We start from the raw sequence: 25,312 nt of genomic DNA on the forward strand, positions 1-25,312 counted from the left end.
TGTTGTGTCTTGCTGGTTCTGCTGATGAGACTGGGAGAGACCCGCCAGAAGTGAAAACAGGTCTCCACTTAATTATATGTTATTTTGTTAATTGTCTCTCTCTGCTGCCTGTCTCTTGCTGGTGTTGCAGGTTGAGGGTGGCTCTCTAGCCAATTTCTCTGTCCCAGCTTCTCCTGGGCGCCGTCCCTCTCAGCTCCGGCTACCCCCAAGAGGGCAGCTGCCCTGCCTCTGCCCCAGTTGAGGGGCACTGTTAACTCTCCTCCAACTTCCCTTTCCAGTTCAGTGTTTGCACCCCATGCATGTGCAGCAATGAGACACGTCTCCCTGCAGAGCCGGAAGCCCCAGCGCTGTGCTGCAGAGGAGGTCGGTAGACCTGGGAAGCATTGACAGCCGCTGGTAGCTCTGTTCTGCCCCGGCACTGCCTGGGGAGGAGTGGAGAGCCCTCCTGCGTCCCCGGGGATCTGGGTCGCACCTCAGCCCCTTCCCCTTCGGTGTGGGTCCCGGCGGAAGCCCTGCCCTGCGCGCAGCCTGGCCACGGCCTCGCCGCGAAGTCTGGTCTTCGTGCTCGGCGCTGTAGAAGTCAGCCCAGCACCCCGCCGCCCGCACTTGCTGCAGCCTGACCGTTCTGTAGAGATGCCCCCTCCTCCTCTCCTGCCTCTGGCTGCCGTGGGGGAAGGTCTTAAAATGCATTCGTTCCGTACGTGCATGCAGTTAACGCCTTAGTGCCCCTCCAGCAGCCCCACGTGTTCCCCTGCCGCGTAGCGCGGCCGGCTCCGCCACCATCCTTCTTTAAAACGGATTGATTTCCACGGGTGGGGACGGCTCCAGCACGGGGCTGGTGTCACCCCGAGTCCCTTCCCGCCCCAAGCAGCCTGCACGGCCGCCCCCTCCGCTCCCCCCGGCTCCTCCTTGCTGCCTTTTTTTTGTTTTTTTTTTCTTCCCAGGAGTAGCAGCGAAACGTCCCGTCCTGCCTATTTAGAAATGGGAACAAATTGCTCCCCCGCCTTACCTCGCCCATCGCATCCCATATATAGTCATATGTACGGTCAAATGGCAGGCAGCAGCGAATGGGAGCGCTGAACCTCCGAAGAAAGACGGGGGGAGTGAGAGAGGGAAAGGGGTAGGGACGAACGGAGGAGGGAGGGAGAAAAAAAAAAAGCCCTTTCCAAAAAAGTATTGGATGTCTTGAGGAATGCAGTCAGCCCCCTGGGAAAGTACATATCTGTGAGGCGCTGCCTGCCCGCTGCTTGCACTCCGCCGGCGCCCCGTCCCGCACAGATCAGCCCCGCCGCCCGGCAGCTCCGCTCCGCTCCCTCGGGGGCCGCGGCTGGGTCTCGGACTCGGGGCTGTCCCGCAGCTTTTCAACTGTTGCTTTCGGTTGTAATTCGCGCGGGGACGCGCCCTAGCCCACCGCCGCCATGGATGCCATCAAGAAGAAGATGCAGATGCTGAAGCTGGACAAGGAGAACGCCTTGGACAGAGCTGAGCAAGCCGAAGCAGACAAGAAGGCAGCGGAGGAGAGAAGCAAGCAGGTCTGCACCGAGGACCCGGGCGCGGCCAGCGCCGGGGCGCACGTCTTTCTAGACGACTCCTGTCTCTCTCTTTCCTTCCCCCCCTCTTTGTTGTACCTTGTTGTATTACCCACCGTTCCCCGCCTCCACCCGCAGAACTAGTTGAACTTTTCCTAAAGCAGAGCTTCACCCTGGCAGCCCCTGGCAGGAGGTTCCAAGGGGCCCGGCAGGAGGTCGTTCCCCCAAGCACCCCTGCTGGGGAGCGGGGACCTGGGACAGCCGCACAGCCTCTGTGTCTTTGTCATAGGGGCATGGCTGGGAGAGGCTGCCTCGAGCATCTGGTTAGCAATAGGTACACGTGCTGTGATTTGGTAAAGGCCACTTGAAGCTGTGTTCACCCCCACCAGCACCACCCAGCAGACTTGTCCGATTCTATCTGCCCCCACCTCCCCTTCCAGATGTGTCCCATTTTCCTGGCCTTCTCCAACGCCCCTCCTTTACACCTGAGGCTTTATTCGTTTGGGGGAGGGGGGCACATTGGTTGCACGTTTCTGGGAGATCCTGAAGGAGGAGGGCGGAAGGGAGAGGGATTTAAAAATTAACTTCCCACTTTTCTAAGCCCAGGGAGAAACATATTTGTGCATTCTGTTTCCTCTTGTGCACCTAGTTAGAGGATGACATTGTGCAATTGGAAAAGCAATTGCATGTAACAGAGGATGCAAGGGACCAAGTGCTGGAAGAGCTTCACAAGTCTGAGGATAGCCTCCTCTCCGCAGAGGAGAATGCTGCCAAGGTATCGTGCCCTTGCCACAAGCAAAGAGAATCTAACTGTCTCTCCTTCTCTCTCTCTGTCCGTCTGTCCTTTTCTGTCTCTTCTGCACTCACACTTCTCCATTTGCACGATCACGTTGCCTGCTGCACCTTTTCCTGCCCGCCCTCCCCTCTCCACCACTTTCCACCCATATCACAGCTGGAGGACGAGCTGGTGGCTCTACAAAAGAAGCTGAAGGGCACTGAGGATGAACTGGACAAATACTCCGAGTCCCTTAAAGATGCACAGGAAAAGTTGGAACTGGCTGACAAAAAGGCCACAGATGTAAGTTACCCCCATCCCTTTTGCCACCACCCCAGTACAGAAACCACACACTCCCTCTGCACAGGACAGCCAGGACTCCTACCAAGCAGCGTTCCAAAGCTTTGCTGAGGGCAGGGTCCAGGCACCTCCTGGGCAGGGAGGTGGGAAGCACAGCACTACCTCCTTGCATGAGGTTTGCACACTATCAGAGGCCTTTGATTGGGTTTCTGCTCACTTGACACATGCTTTTCATGTATACTTTGCTCTCTAGATGTGGAAGTAAAGAAAGGGTGGATTGTCTGTTCAGGTTATGGGGAAAATGGCTCAGGTTGGAACAACACTATATTGATAGTGAAGCAGAATTAGAGAGTTAATAGCAAGTAGATCCAGGAGAGGGAGATCCAGAAGAGCAAGGGCTGCTAGCTCTGTCTTCAAGAGAGCTGTTCCTAGGCATGCATGCATTAGAACTGCTGCTAGATAGTAGTTTGGCTCACTCTTTGGTCCCAGAGATAAAAGATCCTCTCCTAGGTTATTTTTTTTTCCTGGAAATCACTGGAACTGTTTCACTTGTCAAAGAAGAGTTCTGTCTCATGTGAGAGAAAATTGTCTGGAAGGTGATACTCGCTAGGGTTGCAGTTCAGAGGACAGGGATCCTGGGAGCAAGCTGGGAGATATATATAGCTCAGCACTTTATATGGTAATAATGCAAGAGCTTGTGCCTCTCCCAAGCCCACATCCCACCCACCTGTCTGCCCCTGACATGCATTTCATGTATTGCATGCATGGAACTATGTGAGTTTACTGTCTCTGCAGTTAAGATCCAGCTCTCTATGGCTGCTGCTGTACAATCCAATTCTCTCTGAGTGAATCCTAGGTCTGAATTACAGGATTAGGTGAAACCCCAGTATTTCTGAAGCAATGAGCATCCTTTCCCTACAACTCAGCTTTAAAAATTAACCCCAAAGCCATAATAAAAAGAGGAGTTGCCACGGATGAAGCAAGCAAAGTATTTCAGGGGGAGGAAGGATATTTTTAGAAGGGGAAATGTTACAAAAACGAAGTTTGCATGAAGGACAATGTGCTTTTATCTTATTTTACTTCTAAAATTAACAAAGCATAAAGAAGGTTTAACTTCAATATGGCAATTAAGTTGTATAGCTTTGAAAGAGAACTCAACAAACATAAATGTGCATAGGAACAGGAGAGAGGGGTTTTGTGTATAATGTGGATCAGATGTCTGTTGTCTTCTGTGCATGGCTGCGTAGATGAGAGGCAGCTTCCTAGCAGGACGTTTATTTAACTTGTTCAAAGGAACTGCATATAGATCCAGGGGAGATATTCCTTATAAGGAAAAGTATGCAGACTATTTGGAAATAGCTTGCCTAGGATGAAGGCAGAAGAAATGCTGCTAGATTGCCTTTTGAAATGAAAGATCTTCCTAACCAATCCCCATGCCATTTTCCTGTGCTGGAAAACAGCATTTGGAAGCTAGTTGAGGGCAATTTTATTTGCAGTCATCCCTCGGGCGGAGGGTAGGCAAGTGTCTGGCTTGTTCTCATCAAGGTAAATGCTGTATTTAATGGTATGCAAGGAACATGTCTGACATCTTAAGGATGTCTTTATTTTTTTGGCGATGTGGAGTTATCTTGGGGGCATTGCAGTTGACCCAGTATTTGCTCTACTGGTTTGGATGGTTCCAAGCCTTAGGATAAAAGGCATGGGCAGGATGGGAGTGCCGGCTCCCTGGGGTGGACTCATCTCACACAAGGGGATGAGGAGTCGTTACCTCGCCAATATTACTTAGTTCACAAAAGCCGGGCGCATCCCCGGAGCCCTAGAACCACGCCGCGGGAGGAGGGAGCCGTAGCTCCCTCTCCCCTCCCCGTGTCTCAGGAGCTAGGCCAGGTGCAGCAGCAGCTGGTGGGGGCAGGTTGCTCGGTGTCGCTTTACTACGCTCATACCGGGGCGGTTTTTTTTGGGGGGAGGCGGCGCAGTTCCCCGCGGGAACTGTGCCGCCAGGGGACGCTCCTGCCCCAGCGCGCCCACCTGGCCACGGCCGCTGGTCCCCACGGCCCGGCCCCGCCGCAGAGCCCTCTCCCGGCTGCGGCCGGCATCTACCCGCGGCCAGCCTCCCTGCCCGCCCCGCCGGTGCGCCGCGCCGCTCCCAGTCCGGTGCCGGCAGCCCCGCCCCGGTGCGCGGTGCGTTGCGGCGCGGGGGGACTTCCGGGGCTGAGGCGGGCGGAGGGAGGCGGCGCAGCCCGGCAGAGACGCGGGTATGGCGGCGATGAGCTCGCTGGAGGCTGTGCGGAGGAAGATCCGGAGCCTGCAGGAGCAGGCGGATGCTGCCGAGGAGCGGGCAGGCCGGCTGCAGCGGGAGGTGGACCAGGAGCGGGGCCTGCGGGAGGAGGTAGGGCCGCCGGCTCGGCCCGGACGGGCCCGGCTTGGCCCGGGGGCTGTGGCCCGGTGGGAGCGGGCAGGGGCGCCGCACATGGGCCCCGGGGGACGGCTGACCCTCGCCGCTCCTCGGCCGGCGGGTCGGGCGGCTGCTTCCTTCGGCGCCCTCCCACAAAATGGTTACCTGCCGGCCGCTGCGGCACCGCCCTCCCGGGGCTGCGGGCAGAGGCCGCTCTTCCCGGCGGGCAGGCCCGTGGCTGCAGGTGAAGAGGGGGTCACTGCGGTCTTCGGCCTGGAGTGCTGTGTTCTCAGATTCAGTGCCCAACCGGGGCGTGGGGCAGACGGAGCTGCAGCGTGTAAGTGAATCGCGCTAGGTCTGCTGGCCAACAGCAAAATGCTGAGCTGGAATGAGGTTGAACTTGGGTGAGATGTTTGAGATTAGGTGCTTTGTATTAGGTTCTGAGCAAGCTTTTGTGATTTTTTTTTTTTTTTTTTTGCAAGTGCTAGTTGTTTGCTTATCCTATCCAACGCAGTTCAACTCTCGGTAGTCAGCATGCTGACTGTTAAGAGGTTATGAACTTGGGACTGAATCTGAGATGGCCATGTCTGAGCACTTATCCACAGTACCTGGAAATACCACATTAATGTGATTATATGGCCCCAGTCGCTTTACATCTGTAGTATGCTCAGTATGTCAAAACTCCTAGGCAAGATGGGAAAAGAACAGTAGGCATGGTTTTAGGCAGACGCAAGATCAGGTGTGAGCAGCACAGACTTATGTGGTGGAGAGATGTGGTTATGGGTGGCAGCTACAGCAAAAAACTGATAGGGCTGTTGTTTGCCTCACCACTGACCTTGGGGAATTCTAGCAGCTGTAACTTAATGTTTCCTGCTATAAAACATATAGTGTCCTTTGTGGCAGTTTTAGTGTCTTCACTGGTTGCATAGAAGTGACGCAAAACAACAAATTCGTATTCATGTAGTTTATTACTGTAGAAAAAAATGCCGATTATTGCATTTCCTTATAATAAGGGGCTTTGTGCATATTCTGGGCAGCAAGTTCAAAGGAAGAGCCTTCTGATTACTTGCAGGTGATCTTCCCAAGGAGCAAAATATGGCTGCTTGTGTAACTACTGCATTCTTGCAAATCACTTATCCATTTTTTTTTCAGTGAGGGATCATGTCACAGTCAGTAACTTGTTTCATAAGGGTTTCTGTTTTTAGAAAAAAATTTACTCATTTTCTAAGCTTTGTGTAGTAAAGGACACCAATTTTCCTACTTTCAGTAATATATATTGTTCTAAACAATGTATTAAGGGATTCCTGTTAAAATGGGAAGCTTTGTTGTTACCTTTTGTGGCAGAAGGAGTAGTGCTGGAAGAGTGATTACAGCTTGCTGGTGAAGTCTTCCCATTAGAGCTCATCCACATTGCTATAAGGCTCATGATTCTAAAGGTTAACATTTGTCTCTTTCCTGAAGTTTGCTTATGTGGATGATGTGGAATTTTGCAGAGTACATTTAATGGTATTTAAGTTTGTGTTTGGATGGTTCAGCATTGGGGTGAATAGAGGCAGAAAACTGAACTCACAGGCACATGTAGACCTGTGCCTCTTCTATAATGCTAGCTATGTATGGAATTTTTTAATTGATGCAGCTGTATTTCTGCATACTTGAGGAGGGAGGCTTTGAGAACATTGCCACAAACAAGCTGAGGTGTGAATCTGACCTTTCTCCTAGTGTAATGCCTTACATGTATAGCATCTGACCAGCTAGGGTTGTTTTGGGTTTTTCTTTCTTCCTGTGGAAGGTACAGATATGCAAACAATGAAAAAGCTAAAGCTGTGGCCAAAACATACCACAGCAAACAGCTTTTGATTGTTAAACCAGATTGTTAAAAGTTTCAAGACTGACTAGCAGCCATTGCCTTAAAAAAGAATCTCTTCTGTTTTGAGTGCATGCATCTCAAGGGCTGTGGGTAATCACATTTTCAGAATGCACTTTTCTTCCTTCTTCTGGAAAACAGAATCTCTCTTACAACAGTAATGATTAACACCCAATGGTAACTTATCCATGTCATCGCTCATTGTAAAAATACGTGGCATATAAGTGGTGTGGCAAAAACGTAGAAGGCTATGTTTGTCTGTTAGCTGTGGGAGTGCCCCTTAATGTCACTGGGGTTTTTTCCTTCCTTACCATATAAGGAGAGAAGTCCTGCTCCGCAGAAGAATAACTTGGGCTATATAAGGCTGCTTGGTAAACCCTTATTGAGTTACCAGAGCAGGAAGTAAAAACTTGAACTTCAGTCACCCTGTGTTTTTGAAGCATATTGTATGCTGTTATCATGATGAGGAGTCTTGACATGATAATAATTAACTTGTAACATTACAGATTTCCCAAGGGTAACATTTATGAAAGGTTGCTTTCTTTCTCAAATCAGAATGTTCAACTTCTTACTATTTAAAGCTAGAAGTCTGAAAGTACAGGTTTGGAGTACTACTGCTTGATTACATAGCTAAAGATTTTATATTTGGGTTAATGTGGATTTCTAAGGATGAAGTCTCTTGTACTCCTGGTTCTACATGTTCACTGCCAATGCTCATTGATGTCCAAATACATATTTGCTTCCCTGTTTGTGTTACATTCAATCATTCTAGTGGGGCAATGTTACTGTTATGTCAAAGGCTGGTTTACTTGCCTGGTGTGTAAGTTATTCTTCCTTGTGTTATGTACAACAAAATTTTAGCTGTGCCCAACTGTATCCAGCTGCCTCTGGTTAGTAAAAGCAACAGATAACAATCCCTTAAATTTTTAATTAAAGTACCAGACGGATAGTTTTGATTTCTGCTTTTGATAGAGAGTTGGTTTCCACCCTGCCCCCCACTAGGCATCATAGGAAATTCAGATGTCTACTTCCTCATATATAGTAAGATTGTTTTCAGTACTAATTAAGAGTAACTGTTCTTCTTGGAATTAATTAATTTTTAGAATAATGACCTTTTTATATCTATTTTGCACTTAATATTCTTTTGAAAGAAAAAGTTTAATAATGAGGTTACTATGAGAAGGGTGTTTTAGAGCTTACTCTGCATGTTAAGCAAGGGTAGATTTGAGAATGTCAGAAGTAAAAGCTTTTAATGATAAGAGGCGGATTTGTTGCAAGAGTTACACGGAAGATTAATTGAACAGGTAATGCAAGAGGGGTAAATCTGGGGGAAGTTTAAGGATGGCAGTATGGGGGGGGAAGAAACAGCTGTTCTAAATGATTGTTGCCTGTACCAGGGCCCTTCCGACATGTAGCCTCTGCTGGTGCCGCCTTTGTCAGCTCTTGCATAGCTTGCCTGTAAACAAAACTTTGAGTATTCGGGCATTTCTTAAATGTTCTCATGCTCTCTCTCTGTCAGCTGTCTCATTGCAAATGCTGATCTAGGTGTATTTTTGCATGTTTATGCTGAACCCTTCTTATGGAACTCAAGTTGGGACAATTCTTATCAAAATAGTGCAGACGGTCATAAATAAAGGATTTGGGATAACATAGAATTGGGTAATTAGTTTGATTTTTAAAAAGTGGGGGGACTATGCCTGGTTATTGTCTGCAAATACAATAACAGAAAATATTTGGGGAATGATGCATAATTCTTCCAGCGCAGTTCTTCCTAGTACAAATTGTACAGTCCTTAATGTGCTTTGTTTAAAGGAATCATTAATAGCTTTTCCTCTGTTTAAGCAATAACTTCACAATTTAATAAGGACATGTATATCTCTGTGTATGGGCTTTTTAGTGGATGATTACTGAAGTGCTGTTAAATGGCACTAGCAGGTACATGGGATAATCTTATACAAGAGCTGGTGTGTGCCTTATTATGAATTAATTTCTGTACTTCCTGTGCCTAGGCTGAGAGCGAAGTAGCTTCTCTGAACAGACGCATCCAGCTGGTTGAGGAGGAGTTGGATCGGGCTCAGGAGCGCTTGGCTACTGCTCTGCAGAAGCTGGAGGAGGCAGAGAAGGCTGCAGATGAGAGCGAAAGGTGGGTGGGGCTACTCTTGAATGGATCTTTACCCTTATGACAAAGATGATAATTGCCAGGGTGTGGGTTAGGGAAATAAATTAAACCACTCCTATGTCTCTGAACATGTGTAATCCACTCTTCCTTTACCTACATGGACTTCAGTTACAGCTTTTCTATAGAGATGTCCAAAATGTGTAGGCTTGAATTCTTTTTCATATCTCAGTCGCAAAGATAAGATTTAAGTGGGATAGGGTTTTTGATGTATCATGCCACATCTTGGGAAAACTGCTTAGCTCAGCCCAGGCTTCTCTATTTGGATGACAACTTTTTGAGGGTGATGTGCACTCTCGTACTGTCTGGTGATTCTTGATTTCGTTGTGGGTAGAAAATATCACCTGGAGAACAGCAAAGTGCTGGAAAAGGCTTTGGTTCTTCTGTTGGCGAGATTAGTACATGAAGGTGAGCAAAGGAAGAGAGAGCATGATAATCCCTTCAGATTTAGGCTGGGATTTCCAGAAGTCCTCCTAATGTAAATTAGGAACTCAAGGTTCGTGGCTTTGGAAGATACTATCTTTTTACTTCTATGAATTGTATTTTATATCTGTGATGATTATCTTTTATTGGGAAAGAATCCTACATATTCTGCATATGTATTTCTACCTTGCTAACGATGCAGCCTGTTCAAAAGAAAAGCGCTTGAGACTCACAGTGCATTGTGAACTAGTGAAGAGAATTTGGGTCAAACATGCATAGAAGTGTCAATATGCAATGTTTCCTGTTATGAAGGAGTTAAATTTTGCGTTTGCAGAGCACAGAGAGCTTCAGTGCCCTAGGGTTCTGACATGACAAAACTCACAGGTATCTGTTTGGCCCATAAACATAACGCCTGTCAGTCCTGCAGGGGTTGTAACATGCTGTTTCACAATGAGTGTAAAAGCACAGATGTCTTTAGTCGTCTTACTAGGTCTTCAGGAGCAAGACCCTTTAGTTACCTCTCTACAAGATCAGTTCTCTTTCAATTTAAAATGAAAAAGAATAGTACAACTGAACTCTGCTAAGAGCTAAACAAATTAAATTTTCTTTCTTCCTAAGACACGCTTCTTTCCTTTGAACTTCTGAAGCGTGAATGCACAGGACTAGATCTGTGGTATGAAGAATCAAGTATCTGACCTGCTTCATTCACCTTAATACACCTGTCTGAAAGTCGCACTCCAGTAGCAGCAGAGCTGGAGATAAATGACAAGCCCTGATCCTTGAATTTGCTGTTTTTCACGTCTTTCAGAGGAATGAAAGTCATTGAAAATAGAGCCCAGAAGGATGAAGAGAAGATGGAAATCCAAGAGATCCAGCTTAAAGAAGCTAAGCACATTGCTGAAGAGGCTGACCGCAAGTATGAAGAGGTCAGTTCTTGAGTGCAGGTCATCTGTTTTTAAAGCCCTTTAGGCTGTGCCTGTAATTTTTTGTTTCTTCTCCTTTGCCTTTTAAGTTCAAAAGATCATAAACACCACTCTTCTCAGCTGTAGAAGGAAAAATGGGCACCTGTATACCTCAGGGGACAAGGTGGCAGGAGATCTGTGCTCAGATCTTTGCACTAAAATGGTTGAGAGTATTCCCTGGTCTCTTAGAGACAAAAAGAGTTTTAGGTTGCCTTTTGGTGAATGAAAAATGTCAGATAACAAAGACTCAAATGAATAATGAAGATGTCACATAATCAAAACTGGCACATTGACCAAAAAATGGAGAGAGGCCCAACTCCCTGCTTTGTAGGTTCTAGAAACCTGTTGCTGCAGCACACATCACAATATCCCTGACTGTCATTTGCCCTTTCTGATAGGTGGCTCGTAAGCTTGTGATCATTGAGAGTGACCTGGAGCGGGCTGAGGAACGTGCTGAACTTTCAGAAAGGTAAGTGTTGGACTGCCCCAAGATGTGTGTGAGGTGCTACGAGACAACTGTAACAGCATGAAACATTGGCAGTACACTGTCTGTTCAGCTCAAAGCTATGTTTTGCTCATTTACTCTAATGGTTGAAGTAAATGGTCAATGCCGAAGTAAATGTGTTCATATGTGTGTGCGCGTGTGTTTTGTCACTGCATGCTGTACCAGCACACTGATTTTGTGAATGGCTTTTGTGCATTTCATGTGTTCACTAACAGCCAAGTCCGACAGCTGGAAGAACAGTTAAGAATAATGGATCAAACCTTGAAAGCATTAATGGCTGCAGAGGATAAGGTACTGATACTAATAAACAGTTTTTAGGTTTAACTGCAACGCAAGTCTTTCAGCTTCCATAGCCAGTTAGCTCACTCAGTCGTAACAAGTATGCCCTCACTATGCTCTTTACTGTCTTTGCGTCTTGCTTCAATGGTTTTCTTTGGTCTTTTTTGTTTATTTATCCTTTTTTACCTTTAAAACTTCTCTTGTGTGGCCAAAAAGAAGCTGAACTGTCTCACATGTAAAGGCTATGTAAATATTTCTGTGTAAGCCAAGGGCTGTAGGTAATTTCTGTCTGGTCATCGTCTTAATGTACACTTGAAATGAAATTGGGCATTGTAAAGAGTTGCTTTCAATCTGTGATGGATTCAGCTGCTTTTGAGGCCATTCTTTTGCTCTGTAATTGTTTTCATTTTTCTCTATCTTTTCCCCCTATTTACTCCTGTTTCTTTTGCTTGACTGAATCTTCCATCCGCCCCTTTCCTGCCTTCCTTCCGAAATAACAGCAAATGTGCTGAGCTTGAAGAGGAGTTGAAAACTGTGACCAACAACCTGAAGTCGCTGGAGGCTCAGGCTGAGAAGGTAGGCTAGAGACATGTGAGAATGTGTCCCTTACACTGTCATCCGGATTGGCCTCTGGGTTTTTTTTTATATGCTGATCACTTTGCAGCATTTCAGCAAGGCCGTTTTCAGTAGAAGCATTTGGGCTTACTGCTCAACTTGTATTTGGCTCTTATCAGAACCTAGCATTCCTTCTAGTTCCAAATAGGTCAGTATTATTTGAACACATGTTCTGTAAGTAGTCTGACAGGATTAAATATTATTTATAGAATGTCCCTCAAAATGGCACTTGTATGCTAACATTAAAATTCTCCAAATGCCACTCCTCTTTAAAACTGTAGTACTAATTTCTACTCAAAGTTCCTACCGTATAGCACTGGAATGTAACTCAAGGGAAGTTTGGCCCTTGTTATAAACTGTGTATTTCTACAGTCTGGTAAGTGGAATTAATTAAGTTATACACATATTAATTTCTTGTATACAGTTGATCTATTAGAGAGTCTCAAATGTGGTATTTTTGGTATATTTAGAATACCTTGTCTAATATGACTGATCCTCTAATTACAGTACTCACAGAAAGAAGACAAATATGAAGAGGAGATTAAAGTCTTGACTGACAAACTGAAGGAGGTAAAATTAGAGCTGCTCTTTACAATGGATCTTCAATGCAACTTTGATTCTTTTAATACAAACACTATTTTGATGCTTTAAGGATGAACACGTGATTTTGAAGATGGTTTAGCGTTAAATGTCTCTCCTGAAAAATAGTATTGCCTTATTTGCCTCTTCTCGTTGTACTTCTCTCCTCGTTGGAATTGTTGCTCCTGTATTTGTAAGTACTATGTGTGTGTTTCCTAAAGTAGGCTGTATTTGTCTCAACTTCAGGCTGAGACCCGTGCTGAATTTGCTGAGAGGTCAGTTACCAAGCTGGAGAAGAGCATTGATGACCTAGAAGGTATGGGGTTTTGTTTCTCTCACTTACTGTAGAAATACAGATCTTTTATTCCCCTGTTGGGGTTTGGGATTCTTTTTTTCAGTACCAGTTCTACTCACCTGATTTGTCCTGCTTATATAAATGGGTCTGCCTAAAGAGTAAAATAGGCAAAACGTTTTCTGGTTGAAATGGGTTAATAACTTAAATTCTTCAGGTGAACAGTATTTTGCTCTTGCCTGTTCCTTTTTCTCTCACGTTCTCAAGCTTCCTTTCACTTTCTTCTTTATATTCTTCGACTTGGAGGTACATAAATGTATAGGGTAAATTATTAGATGATAAGTACTATTCTACTAAAAAGCTGAAGAGCTGTGTTATGTTTGTGATAATAGGAATGTAGTAGGCTAACCTAATTTGTTACTGTGATAAGTGTGGGTCAAGGCAGGCATTCTGTGACATAGACCAGTTGCTGGTTTTCAGTAGAGCTAATGGATTGTATACATAATCAGGACAGCTTATTTAACTTCTGAGAGTTTGTTTTAAGGTTTTGATAAATCTTTCAGAACTGCAGTAGAATCATAGAATGTGCTTTCTCCCTCCAGAGAAATAATTCAGTAGTGCTTTGTAATTAAAAGTTATATGGACTTTATTATTTAGATGCATTACACTAAGTTAGGGTTTTAAGAAGCTTGATTGCTTGGCATGGCATGCTGACTTCTGCATAAATGGTATGAAATATCTAGGTAGTTGCTGAAAATTTATGATCACTGACTCAGGAAGGAAACAGAGAAGGAAGATAAGTGTTTAGAAGGAACAAAAGTTGCTGTAAGAAACTGAGTTTATGACATCACAAAAACCAGAGTGGTGTTTAAAAAAAAAAAAAAGTGGTAGAAAAGAAATGGTAGCATCCTCCTTGAGCCGTATTTTTAGATCTTTTCTTCCTAGCTCCTTTGTGCCCTCCCAATGTGTGTTAAAACAAAAATCCAGGGCAGCGAAACATGGATTTTACTTCTCTTGTACACTCTCTTTCCTTCATTGTGTCTATATTAGAGGTTGGCCCACTGGCAGCGCAGTTAATGAACTTTCCACATAAAACTATTGACTGTTGATTTTGTTTATTTGTTTGTTTTTTGTCTGTCACAACACCACCTTTCTGTGTGCTCTTCCCCTTTCCTACGGCTTTTGGATGGTATCCCATGCCACCACCTTCACCTTCCATCCCGTGATCATATTCAATTTCCTTGCTACACCTCTGCCTTCCCTTGGGGGAATGTTAGATGAGCTTTATGCTCAGAAACTGAAGTACAAAGCCATCAGTGAGGAGCTGGACCACGCTCTCAACGATATGACTTCCATGTAAATGTCTCCTCAGCTTGTGCCTGCACCTGCTTCCCTGCCCTCATTGATTGCACGGTTCCAGCCTTGTGAAATTATACTCCCTCTGTAGCGGGAGACGCATTCCTTTAGTGAGACTAGGTGTACAAAATACCATGAACAATTTCTTTACCGTGGCAGAGTGTGGGTGAGTGTTGTGCCTAGCCTGGTAAATACTCATGGTGATTTTGTAAGCTGCCTAATGAGCTTGTGTTTACTCTTTCATTCTGTATCTGCAATCCTTGTGTCTTGTGGCTGCCCTTTGTTTGTAGCTCTGTGTTTATCCTTTCAGTTCACCTCTGTTAAAGCATTGTCTACTAGGCATATCATGTTCAGTTTACCGAAGAAAATTGCCTCAGTGCGTGTTGCATTCAGAGCATAGTCTTCTGCTGTCACAGTTTTTCTTTGGCAAAGTTCCCACAAAAGTTTCAAAGAAGTTTAGATTTAGCTATATTTTCTACTAATGACAGTGGAAAGTGTTTATCTAAATTTTTCTCAACTGCTCTGATAACTTCATCTTTTATCACTAAATTAAGTTAAATTGATTTAAAATATTTTGTCATTTAAAGCCATAAAAGTGACAACTGAATTGTAGGTTGCTTCTGCATTTTTTTTTTTGTTGGAGGGTAGTAGTAATTTAATTTGCATAGGCCAGAAATGTGGTACTATCAACTTTAGTAATAAGGAGAAAAATAAAGAGTGTATTAGGCAGCAGGAAAGTACGAGTGTGATCAATTGTAAGGTGTGACTAGTGTTCGATGCAAACTGACTCTTATTCCATCAACTTAAAACCCTGAACAGAGGTCAGCTATGCTAAATCTACCTTCCCATGCTCACACCTTTCACTTGCATGAACCCTGTAGGGTTGACATGGGAAAGAGGAAGAGTTGTGGCTCTCAGGTGCTTATGAAGTGTGATGCCTAGTCCCAGCATTTCTTTTTGGAAGCTAGCATGCTTTCAGCAAGGCATAAGCTTTGCTCAGAGCTTGAAATGTGTTTTGCATGCACTGGTATTTTAAATGTGTTTTCATTGCTTTTTTTCAGCCCTATATCTGTTCATTACTTCCCTCCCTCTCTCTCTCTCCCCCAACTTTTTAGTAGGGGTCTAATGTCTGCTTTGTATGCTTTTAACATTTTTTAAATCATTATTCCCACCATCCCCCCAACATATGTTCTTGCTCAGTGGCTTATCAAGCAAATGGATTTCTTTTTTTCCTCCTCTGTGTACAGAGATTACAGTATTTCTTCAATTGGGGATATTTCTAAATGGAAAACATTTTAAAATGTACTCTACTGGTACATGAGGACATTACTGTAGCATTCCAGTCCCAGCATGGTGTGGTGTTTCTCTAGTAGTCATCTTGGCATGCTAGGCTCTGCTGTGCTGTTGCTGCTTTTTTGGAAGTCTTTACTGCACCTTTTTTATTTCCTACCTTATCTCACTTTTTCTTTTCATGCAGATAATTTTCTTTGCTTCACTTCTCCAAAGACATCTTCATCAGGTTGGATAAAACATCTTTCCAAGCTTTGGATGTTTCATGGGTTCATTGTCCTGTCTTCTAGCTTAGTTGATTCTATTCCTCTGGCACCTGTCTCAGAACATGCTCTGTTTGTGCTCTGCTGTACAGAAACTCTACATCTCTCAATGTAAAATAAACATCCCAGCTGTATCCCTTTTGCTATTCCCTTGCCTTTTATTTATTCAAATAACTATTTCAGTTATTAATAAAAATTGCTTTTTTTGCCATTAGGGATTTAAATTTTTTTGGCGTTTCTATTTGTTTCTGCAAACACTTTTGCCTGAATGTTGACAACGCAAAGCCAGTGATAGCAGTCTATGGGATGAGAATAATACTCTTGGTATTTTGAGGTCAAAACTGACAGTTACAATCTTAGCCTTTCTCAAAAGCTGATGCAGATAAAATGACAAATAGACGTAATGGGAATTTTTTCAGTTGTCATTGTTAGGCCAAAATCGGCAAAGACACCACTTCCTTGGGGTCACTTGGTTGTGGGAGCATGGCCGAGAGAGCGGTTAAGTCCCTGATACCAGATTTTTCACTTTAAAGTTTGAAATTTTCTCCTAGCTTGATGATGCAAACTTCCTGTCTTCACACAAATGTGTGTGTTAACTTGAATATTTAAGACAGATTTAAAGAAGCAATATCAAAAACTTTGAATTCTTTTTTCACCCAAAACCAGTCTTCTAAATGTCTTGCAAAAAAGTTTTCCCCTCCTTCGCACCTCGATTACTTAGCAAAGATGTTGCTTGATAACTTTTTGTAATATAATTCTCTTGAGTGGCATGGTAGGATTGGAAGTTCAGCAGGGAAATTTCAATAGCTTTCCACTCTCGTGCTTAACTCAGACTTGTGAGTGTGAATTGCAGACTCATAAGAAATGTTTCAGAACTGGAGTTGGGAAATTCATCATTACACTAGTAATAAAATGATTGTGCTACAAAGGAGAACTTACAGATTTCAGGTTTGAAAGCCTAAACATTGCTTTCAGCTGGTTTGGTTGTACCTAATTAAGGAGGAAGCATTAAATACTGTCACCTTGCTTTTTTGTACTGCTATCTGCAACTAGAGAGTTTATTGCATTATTTTAACTTCATTTGCTTCACAGTGAAAGAAGTTCTTTCCCAGTTCATATTAAAGTGAATCAGTTTTAACTGGATGGATTTCTGATTATGCCTGTTACTGTGTATATTGCTGAAGTTCTGAAGTCACCACAGCTAAAATAAGCTCATCATAGTGTAGCTGAGTTTTAGTGGTTTGCTTGTAGAATAATGTAAATGTGGCTTTCTTGTTCAACCTCAGGATTATTCAGCAGTACAGTCCAGGCTAGATTTCCTCCCCTCTTCAAAACCTGGTTTCCAAATGAGGCTTGCAAATGGATGCATCATCTTCCCCCCTGCTGTCCTCAGATAATTTTGTCTCATCCTAGTTTTTATCCCATGACACATGTCCTAATGTTACTCACTATGGGGAGAAGCCCAAGGACAGGATATGTTTTAGCAGTCACAGGTAGTCCAGATAATAAAGTTCAATAACTTACTATTCATCAGTTGAGATACAGTAAGTGGGTTTATACGCTGTGTGTATTGCAACTGAAAAGTAAAATTTTTAGGGTGAAGATTAACCAAATATAATGGGATGAGCATCTGTAAAATGACTGAAGCTAACATGTTTAACTTCACAAATGCAAGAGTTATGGGGCACGTGGTCAGCTGTCACTTGTCAGCTGAGCCAGAGTAACTTGCACTGCAGCAACTCCAACCTCTTAATGTATTGTGTGTTTTGGTTTATTGTGTCAGCACTGTTGTTTTGCCCCTCAATTCCTTGCAATACTGTTGTTTCTTAAGAGAAGTTTAAAAAAGCAAAATCCAATGCAGGAACCTGGTAACTTTTAACACAATAATTTTGAACATCAGTATTTAAATCTTCCCTTTTCCTTCAAACACACCTAATTGGCGCTCTGCACTGTAGGGTGATGAATTGCTGGACTGACTACTGGAAATGGGCAATGCAATGCAGATACCCAGGTATCTGTACAGAATTCCTATACACTGAGCTGTTGTGGTTTCCACAGCAGCATATTTCAGTGTTCTTGTTATCTCTGGGCCTGACCTCTGCATTATGTTGTACATCCCACAAGGTCTGGCCTTGTGTGGGTAGTCATGTACATGAGGCTTGTTGACAGGAGTGCAAGGCTGGCTCTGATGTTTCATGTGCCTGAGTGCTCTGCTGTGCTAAGGCTGAGCCTCACTGGGTCTGTACCAGAGCTTGAGCTCCCTGCTTAGCCTAACGTGGCTGCCTACAGAGCCAGCCCTTAGCTTTACCTCTATGGTAAATCGCAACTTAGACAGACTGCCTATGGGTAATCAAGAGCTGGCTATACACTCGGTAAGTGCTTTCCATGCTTTACCTGGGGGTTTTAGTCTCATTTTGGATGTTGAGAAATACTGTAAATATTTGCTTCAATTAAAGAGAAGATTTTTGTGATGAAGGTAAGCATCAAGTTCTTAGTTCAAATTATGTTGTCATGTTTGAATAACAACTAAATACAATTTGCCAAACAAAGTGACATTTTTAGTTACTCTAAGATTTCAATATTTCTTCCACGTATATGTGACATTATCCTGATAAGAGAGAAAAGACCCAGTTGTTACTGGTCCAGGATGAGTTCTGAAATGTGCCCTGGTTTTACTGAGCTGGCTGTTGGAGTTTGGGCTGGGGAGGAAGCTGTGAGGAGTTGCTGCTTACCGCACAAGTATGTCCTACAGACCATCTCTGCATAGCTTTGCCGTTGCTGTGTGCAGAGCCTGCAGGGGAAGAGGATTTCTGACTCTTTTCCACGAGCTTCTTAACAGCTTCCACAGAAACAGTCATTTCCTGTAGGAGAATAATCTGGGGTCAAGAGGTCAGGAGTACAGTTTGAATCTAGGCTATTGAGAAGAATATGGGCAAATTGAGAAACAAGACAGTCAAAGACTATCACGGAATGTTCTTTCACTCCGCAGAACAATTCTCAACTAAATGCACTGGCACAACATAGCTGTTGGCTGTTATCTTTGGCTGTGAATGTGAACCATCCTGTTTGCTGTATCTGAGCAACATGGGTTTTCATGCTTCCATTTCATTTTCACTGAATGTTTGGGTTTGCTTTCTTATGAAGTACAACTGGACAATTTAAAGGTATTGAAGTATGTTGATGCCAGTAACAAAAATATGTTTCCCTGCCAAAAATACCATTTCAGCTGTCAGATTCCCCTGGAAATGAGTGCAGACTGAGTCAGACCTACTAGTAATTAGCTACCAGCATCTCCCCTGCTGTTACTTACCCTGGTTGTGATGCAGTTGCTTTCCCTCCACTGACAGATGACATTCTACCACATCTTACAATAGCTTACAAATTAAAATGGCTCTCAAAACATCTTCCACACGTACATAAAGATTGAAGCAGGACTTTGTTCTTCCAGGGATATAGCTGCAGTTCTTCCATTTCTATTCCCACTTACCTGTCTCACAGCTGTTCCCCGCAACAGGAGTCTCAGCCTGTTCCTCGTAGGTTATAATAGCTGTTCCTTGGAGTAGCTATTTAATTACTAGAGTTCTAGAAACAAAGGTAAAATGTTTCTCTGTATGTTACTGAACTGTCTGTGGTGTGACCAGTTTCTTTATTAACTCTTACCTAACTGTTTTCTCTGTCTAATCTGTCTTCATTCTGCCTCTTTTTTTTTCCCTTCTAACCTGCTTGCTGCCCGTACAGACCAACTCTACCAGCAACTTGAGCAAAACAGTCGCCTAACTAATGAACTAAAGCTGGCATTGAATGAGGATTAAACTTAGAGTGTGATTATGTTGCTACCTTGTTTAAAAACTGCTTCTTCCAAATTTCCTTAAGAATGAGTAAATGTAGAAGTAAGCAAGAAACCTAGAAATTTATTTTTTTCAGGCTGTTGATTCTGTGGCAAATTAATGGATGAGATTCTCAGTTTCCATTGGAAAGATATGAAAATGCTTCTTCTGGATGAGGCTTTTAATTATCTGTATGCAGACCTACTTTGGAGGAGCAGTAAGCTCTTTGGCTATGCAATAGCTCCTTTCCTCTTCAGTAAACAGCTACAGCATTTAGCTAACAGTATCCAAACAGTAACAGCCTGTCTTGAAATGAGACAGTTTACATGACATCATGAACTGGCCCTGAGATTTTTACTGGAATGTGGATGAGAGAAAAATGTTCACCAGGATTCATATTTCCTTATTTCAAAACCAACATAAAGAATACTTATAGCTGCTTTGTTTTCTGGAGACTTTAATGCATTAATTTTGTGTTACTATGAACTGGGCTTGTATTTGACTTACAACAACAACAAAAAAAAAAGGCTAGGACTGGGAGCTCCATCTGAAAATACCTGGTCAGTTTAAAGGTATGCTTGCATTAGTATGAAGTTACTATTACTGGATTCTGGTAGATGCAGCTCTAAAACATTGTGCTGATTTATTGTATCAAAGAAGTGTGTTAAATGACTGTCCTATAAAAGTGCGCATGCCACATAATGCTAACAACTTTGGTTTTATTTATTTTCTAGAAGAAATAGATTTCTTAAAGGTCATTTCACTGAAGAGATTGGTTGTAATTTTTTTGTTCTTTGCAAATTCTGGATTACATGAATCTTAAAAGTATGAATCTGCAAAGAACTTCATTATTTTCTTTATTGCCCTACTTTAAAAAAAAAATCACCATCCCACATTCCTATAAGCAAAGAGCTTCCAAAACATGCAAGAATTGCATCTCTGATGGCAGTGCATTTTTTTAACAAATGCAGCTGTAAACAGTTCTAAACTTATATTACTTGCTGTTTGTTTTATTAATTTGGAATTCTCTCTAGTTGTGTTATCTGAGGCCATCAGTATTTATGAGCATGTACGTTTCTTAACTTTCTAAACCCTCCAATAGAAATGATGATTGCATGCCTTTATGTTCTGAGAATCAGTGCCTCCAAAGAACTGCTATTGATGTTTTAATTTTCTAATTCCACAACAGAGAAAGTGGCGCATGCCAAAGAAGAAAACCTTAGTATGCATCAGATGCTGGATCAAACTTTACTGGAGTTAAACAACATGTGAAAACCTTCTTAGCAGCAACCACATTATTTGTTTTATTATTTTTACACCTGCTTGCCATGAAACCCCATAAACTTGTCTTTATTTTAGTTCACCACATGCACAAGAACATCTGCTAAATTATCAGGCAGGGGTCAGGGAAACACCAAAAAGGGCAAGCCATATGCGGGTTAAGCTACATTATGGTTTAAATGTGCCATTGCCCAACAAAAATGTTACCTACACTTTGTAGAGAGTTCAGGAGTTCAGTATGCTTAGTCAAGAACCCTGGCTGTGGCAGAAAGTGTCCCACCTCAAGTGCCAACTGCAATTTTTAACAAGAAGAATAATTCATGTTCAAGAGAGATCGGGTGAAATGGTGCTATTTTGAACAAAACATTCTACTGAAGTCTTTTGTTTGATATCAGACAAGTCAGGAGCTGTCAAGCACAGTAATTTATTTTTATCAGAATTTTATTGATCTGTGAGGATTTGGCTTTTCTGTGCCTTCTAATTCAATAAAACAAAGGTATGTAAGCAACAGAGAAAAGTGAAGGCTTCTGGAGGTTTTAAATTGTGTTCTTGCAACTCAATACAGAAGTGTAGGTCAGCATTTCACCTTAAGTATTCATTTGATTGTATTTTTCATGTTGAAATGAAAGATTCAATAAATTCAGGAGAAAACAAATTTGGAAGAGATTGTTTTAAAATGTATTTTATTTGTGTGGATTTTGGGGAGGGGGAGGAATTTATAAATCAATATTTGCCTCACTTTTTTTTCACACTTTCTTTGAGCAGTTTTAAAAGTATACCTGTATGTAAACATTGTATAATGATATGGAATAAAATGCACATTTTAGGACATTTTTTAAATTTTGCTCTCCTGTGATTTGTTTTTCATCACATTAGCTTTCTGTGTTACTGCTGAGTAAAATATGCACATGTGCAGTGTCTCTCATTGGGATACACTATTAACACATTGGCTTTCAGTCTCTTCCATGCTGTTAGGCTGATGTATAAAAATGCAGTGAAAGGCAGTGGTTCGGACTGATGTGGCCATATTGCAGGAACCTGTCCCCGTTACTTGATTGTATTCCCAGATGGGTGCAGAATGCAACTATCTTCTAAAGGGCGATGGAGCTTTCCAAAATTATTCATTGTTGACTAAAACTGTTTTCAGTAAGATCGTTGCAGAACTCCCATAGACTTCTGTAGGAACGAGCCCTAAAGGCCGTGCTCTTGGAAATGCTACCATGTATTTGTGTATCTTACCTGTTAATAAACCTGCTAATTTACTTCAATACAGTGATGAACCTTCCAAAATGATGTGTCAAGTTCATGAGAGATCCTTTCGCCCAATTTTCACTACTGGTTGCTAATTTCTACATGTGTAGGTATCTTTATTGGATTACAATGTCTGTCAATGAGCAAGTTCAGAACTTCAAAAATAATTCTTATTCCATCCTTCTAGCAGCAAGGAGCTTGGTAGGAGACAGGTATAGATAACCTTCCAGATCACCAAAGAGTCTCTACTAGTGGACCCTTAGCAAGCAACTGAAAACAAGTGACTTTCTCAATAGCTGGTGTAGTGGTGAAAGGGTAAAGTAATACATAATAATTTCAGGTTAAATGGGAGTCAAAGACTGAAGATGTACTGGTATGAGTCCCTGGCTTTTTTAATTGTGTTATGAAGGGGAGAACTTAGTAACATTGCAAGCTTTTGCATGGTTCTTTGCTTGCTGCCAAGTCATCATGGTGATCCCTGGCTTCATGTTTCCCTTTAAGTGTTTTTGGGAAGCAAAATGTATGTTACAAGGCTGCTACAGTACGTTAAGCTTGTACTGGAGGGTGACAGTCTAAAGCTCCAATTAAGTTGTGCAGAGGTAAGTTATTCTAATATATTTCTCCTTCCTTAGCACAAGAATTAAATGTTAGGAAATTGGGTTCCAAGACTTCAAGCCTCCATGTACTCAGGGGTTTGAATGGTGCTGCTGGAATCAGTAGGACTGCTTCCAGTAAGAAGTGCTGTACTGAGTTATGGTTTGTAGGATAGGGTCCAAGAGGCCACCCAGAGAGTTGGAGGCTGTGCTGAGAGCCAAACAGAGGAGTTCCTGGCACTTGGCCATGAGCCTTACACAGCTGAGTGTGCTGCCTGCTCCACTGAATTGCTTGTATGGTCCCATGGTCTGTGCTTGGATTCCTAAACAATGTGTCTGAGTGAGTTCAGACCCTTTGTTTGCTGCTTAAAATTGCTTGCTTTCCAGGAGACCACAAACTGCTTTGTCGTTTGGGGAATCTGAATTCACCTCTTACTGCGTGTAAGGGTAAGGAGGAGGCTGTGGTTTTAAAGTCTCGTAATGAGATCATGTCACCATTAATAGGGCAAGCATATGCAAGCAAGAAGATAAGAATTAATCTGAAAAAAAACAACAACCAACTTGTAGAATAGATTTCCCCAAAGTACACTGCTGGAAATGAATCCATAAAGCTTCATAATAAGTAAATAAAGGCTTTCCATTTCCAAGGAGAGCTGAAGGGAGCAGTGAACATAATGGTGAATCACACCAAGTGGCTTTTTTTGCTGACTAGCAACAGACAGAAATAGGCATATGATGTATTTGCTGAAGCAGGAAAATCTGTTTCTACCATATATCATAAGCCACTACCCATAATGCCTTCTTTGCATGTAATGCCTAGCTGGGCAAAACTCAGTAGAGCTAGAAAGCATTGGCTTGTAAAACTAAATTGGGCTCTGATTTAACTATTCTAAACAAATCAGAATTTTTCCCTCTTGCAGCTACTTTGCCTGTAATGTTAACTCTAAAAATTTGTTAAATTACAGAACCCTGCGTCATTCAGCATTCCTTGAGATGTGTGTCCTGGTTTGGAGAGTTATTCACCCTTTTCTTCAATGCAAAAATATTTTTGGCTGTTTGAAATACACCATTATTGTGCAGCCATGCTATGTAACAGTCTTGGTTGGTTTTTGAGTTGTTCTCTCTCAATGAAATGAGTAGTTCTGAGAGCACCAGAACTAACAAAACCTGCCTTCTTGTAGATTCATGTCTCGTGGTTGGTTGTAACTTGCAATGAAGATTTTTACAGATACCAAGACATTTGTGTTGTCTCTTGCTCCCTCATGGGATTTCTCTGATGTCTAACAATATGCAAGGCATGCTGCAGGGTGTGCTTTTCCTTCCATCAGGACACTCATAGGCATGCTTTCTATCTTAATGGTTCCTTACATTTGCAAAACTTGCAGAAATGTCATTTTCCTTTTAGAGTTACGTGGTCAAAGCTAGTCATTCAGTTCAAGAGTTGTTGAATGGGATGCAAGATAGAGATAAAAATGACATGTAAGTCCCTTTTCTTTAAGAAACAAGGCTAAAGCAGTAGCCTGCATCTATAGAGCACTGTCTCTCAGGGCTCTAACACCTGAATGAGAAGTCAGAATCTGGAAGGTATTATGCATATTAACCAATTTCTGCTGTCACTGATGCTACTCAAAATCTGCATTAAGTTGGCAAACTTCACTATACTGTTAATATTGTAGGAATATCTGTTACACTGGGCTGTCTGTGACTGCTGTAATGTCTGTTAGTGGCAGCAGCAGAAGAAAGTGATTAGCCAGCTAAAACATTTAAAAACAAAGAGTGGGGAAATACTTTTTACACGGCTCAGCACTTGGGAAAATAGAGTATTTTTTTCTTCAGGAGTTCATGTTGGTGGTTGGTGGTTTGTTTTTTGTTTGGTTTTTTTTTAATTTCTGAGTTTTTTAATAATAAAACAGGAGCATCAGTAAAAAGATTAAGAGGGAATTACAGCAAAATGGTCAAGGCAGTAGAGAAAACAAGAATAATGCTTTTTATTTTCATGGAATTTTTTCTTAAATGCACAAAGGGATAGTTCCTTTTAATAGAGGGAAGCTGTGTAACTTACTTTCTTCAGTGTGTGTTGTATTCTTTCCAAGGTATGGAAAATCTGTACAAGTTTGCATAATCATCTTGGCTTCAGTTCTGAACCTATCTGGTTTTCTGTAAGTCAGCCTTGCCAATTTATAAGCTGTTGCTGAGAATTGCATAAATGCAGAATACCCCTCACAATGACAGCAGCTTAGTGAGCAATCTAGATATCCCACTTAGTTAATTTACATGAGAGTAGAAACAATGGGAAACAGAAGCAGAGAGAGGTCTTACAGACACATAAAAAAACTATTCCTTCCCATTTGTTATTTCTTGACTCATAATGTGCTGAAATGAAGGGGCATTACAAAATATTTAAGATTTTTATATTGTGGCCTTTAAGGGCACCTCAGCACTGGCTTCTTCCTATCTCTTTGTTGGTTTGAGGAATGGCTGGATAAAGATTAAACAGCATCTTTTTAATTAAAAAAAAAAACCAAACCAGAGCCGACAGCAAAAAAAGAACAGTTCCTGCAGACCTAGGTGCCACTGACAGTACCACATGTCATAACATGCTGGCATGCATGACTGTGGAACATTTCTTACTTGTGTGCAGCAAGCATATATGGATCATGGGTATAAAAGGATTAAATATGTTTGGGGCTGTGATTCTGGAAAGTATTTTGAATGCTATCTATTCCAGGGCCTGACCATGATCTACTTCTCAGGATT

The 25,312-nt window shown here is 42.5% G+C and overlaps 1 protein-coding gene across 28 annotated transcripts; it reads left to right on the forward strand.

The window, feature by feature from the left end:
* Positions 1–1,164: 1,164 nt before the first annotated feature.
* Positions 1,165–21,551, forward strand: TPM1 (tropomyosin 1). 28 transcript variants are annotated; one of them, XM_064456654.1, is made up of 11 exons: positions 1,171–1,532; positions 2,482–2,607; positions 8,873–9,006; positions 10,271–10,388; positions 10,823–10,893; positions 11,145–11,220; positions 12,331–12,393; positions 12,649–12,718; positions 13,972–14,050; positions 14,142–14,216; positions 15,528–15,737. In XM_064456654.1, the coding sequence occupies exons 1-11, from the start codon at positions 1,419–1,421 to the stop codon at positions 15,529–15,531; spliced, it is 930 nt and encodes a 309-aa protein (XP_064312724.1). In that variant the 5' UTR covers positions 1,171–1,418; the 3' UTR covers positions 15,532–15,737. The 28 variants fall into 28 exon arrangements, 25 of the variants coding, with proteins under 25 accessions (XP_064312723.1, XP_064312722.1, XP_064312743.1 ...); XM_064456655.1 differs by lacking the exon at positions 11,145–11,220 and adding an exon at positions 11,709–11,784; XR_010373774.1 differs by lacking the exons at positions 2,482–2,607; positions 11,145–11,220 and adding exons at positions 2,179–2,304; positions 11,709–11,784 and having other exon boundaries at positions 1,170–1,532; positions 13,972–14,216; positions 15,528–15,605.
* The last annotated feature ends 3,761 nt before the right edge of the window (positions 21,552–25,312 follow it).

Source organism: Phalacrocorax carbo, chromosome 7 (genome assembly GCF_963921805.1).
Source record: "Phalacrocorax carbo chromosome 7, bPhaCar2.1, whole genome shotgun sequence".
In the NCBI taxonomy this organism is placed as follows: domain Eukaryota; kingdom Metazoa; phylum Chordata; class Aves; order Suliformes; family Phalacrocoracidae; genus Phalacrocorax; species Phalacrocorax carbo.

What these genes read in the sequence shown, in the direction of transcription:
- TPM1 (XM_064456668.1), top strand. Translation starts at nt 1,419, where the DNA reads ATGGATGCCATCAAGAAGAAGATGCAGATGCTGAAGCTGGACAAGGAG. An exon ending in CGGAGGAGAGAAGCAAGCAG is followed by an intron (nt 1,533 to 2,178) that starts GTCTGCACCGAG and finishes TTGTGCACCTAG; the next exon opens with TTAGAGGATGACATTGTGCA. An exon ending in TGACTGACAAACTGAAGGAG is followed by an intron (nt 12,394 to 12,648) that starts GTAAAATTAGAG and finishes TCTCAACTTCAG; the next exon opens with GCTGAGACCCGTGCTGAATT.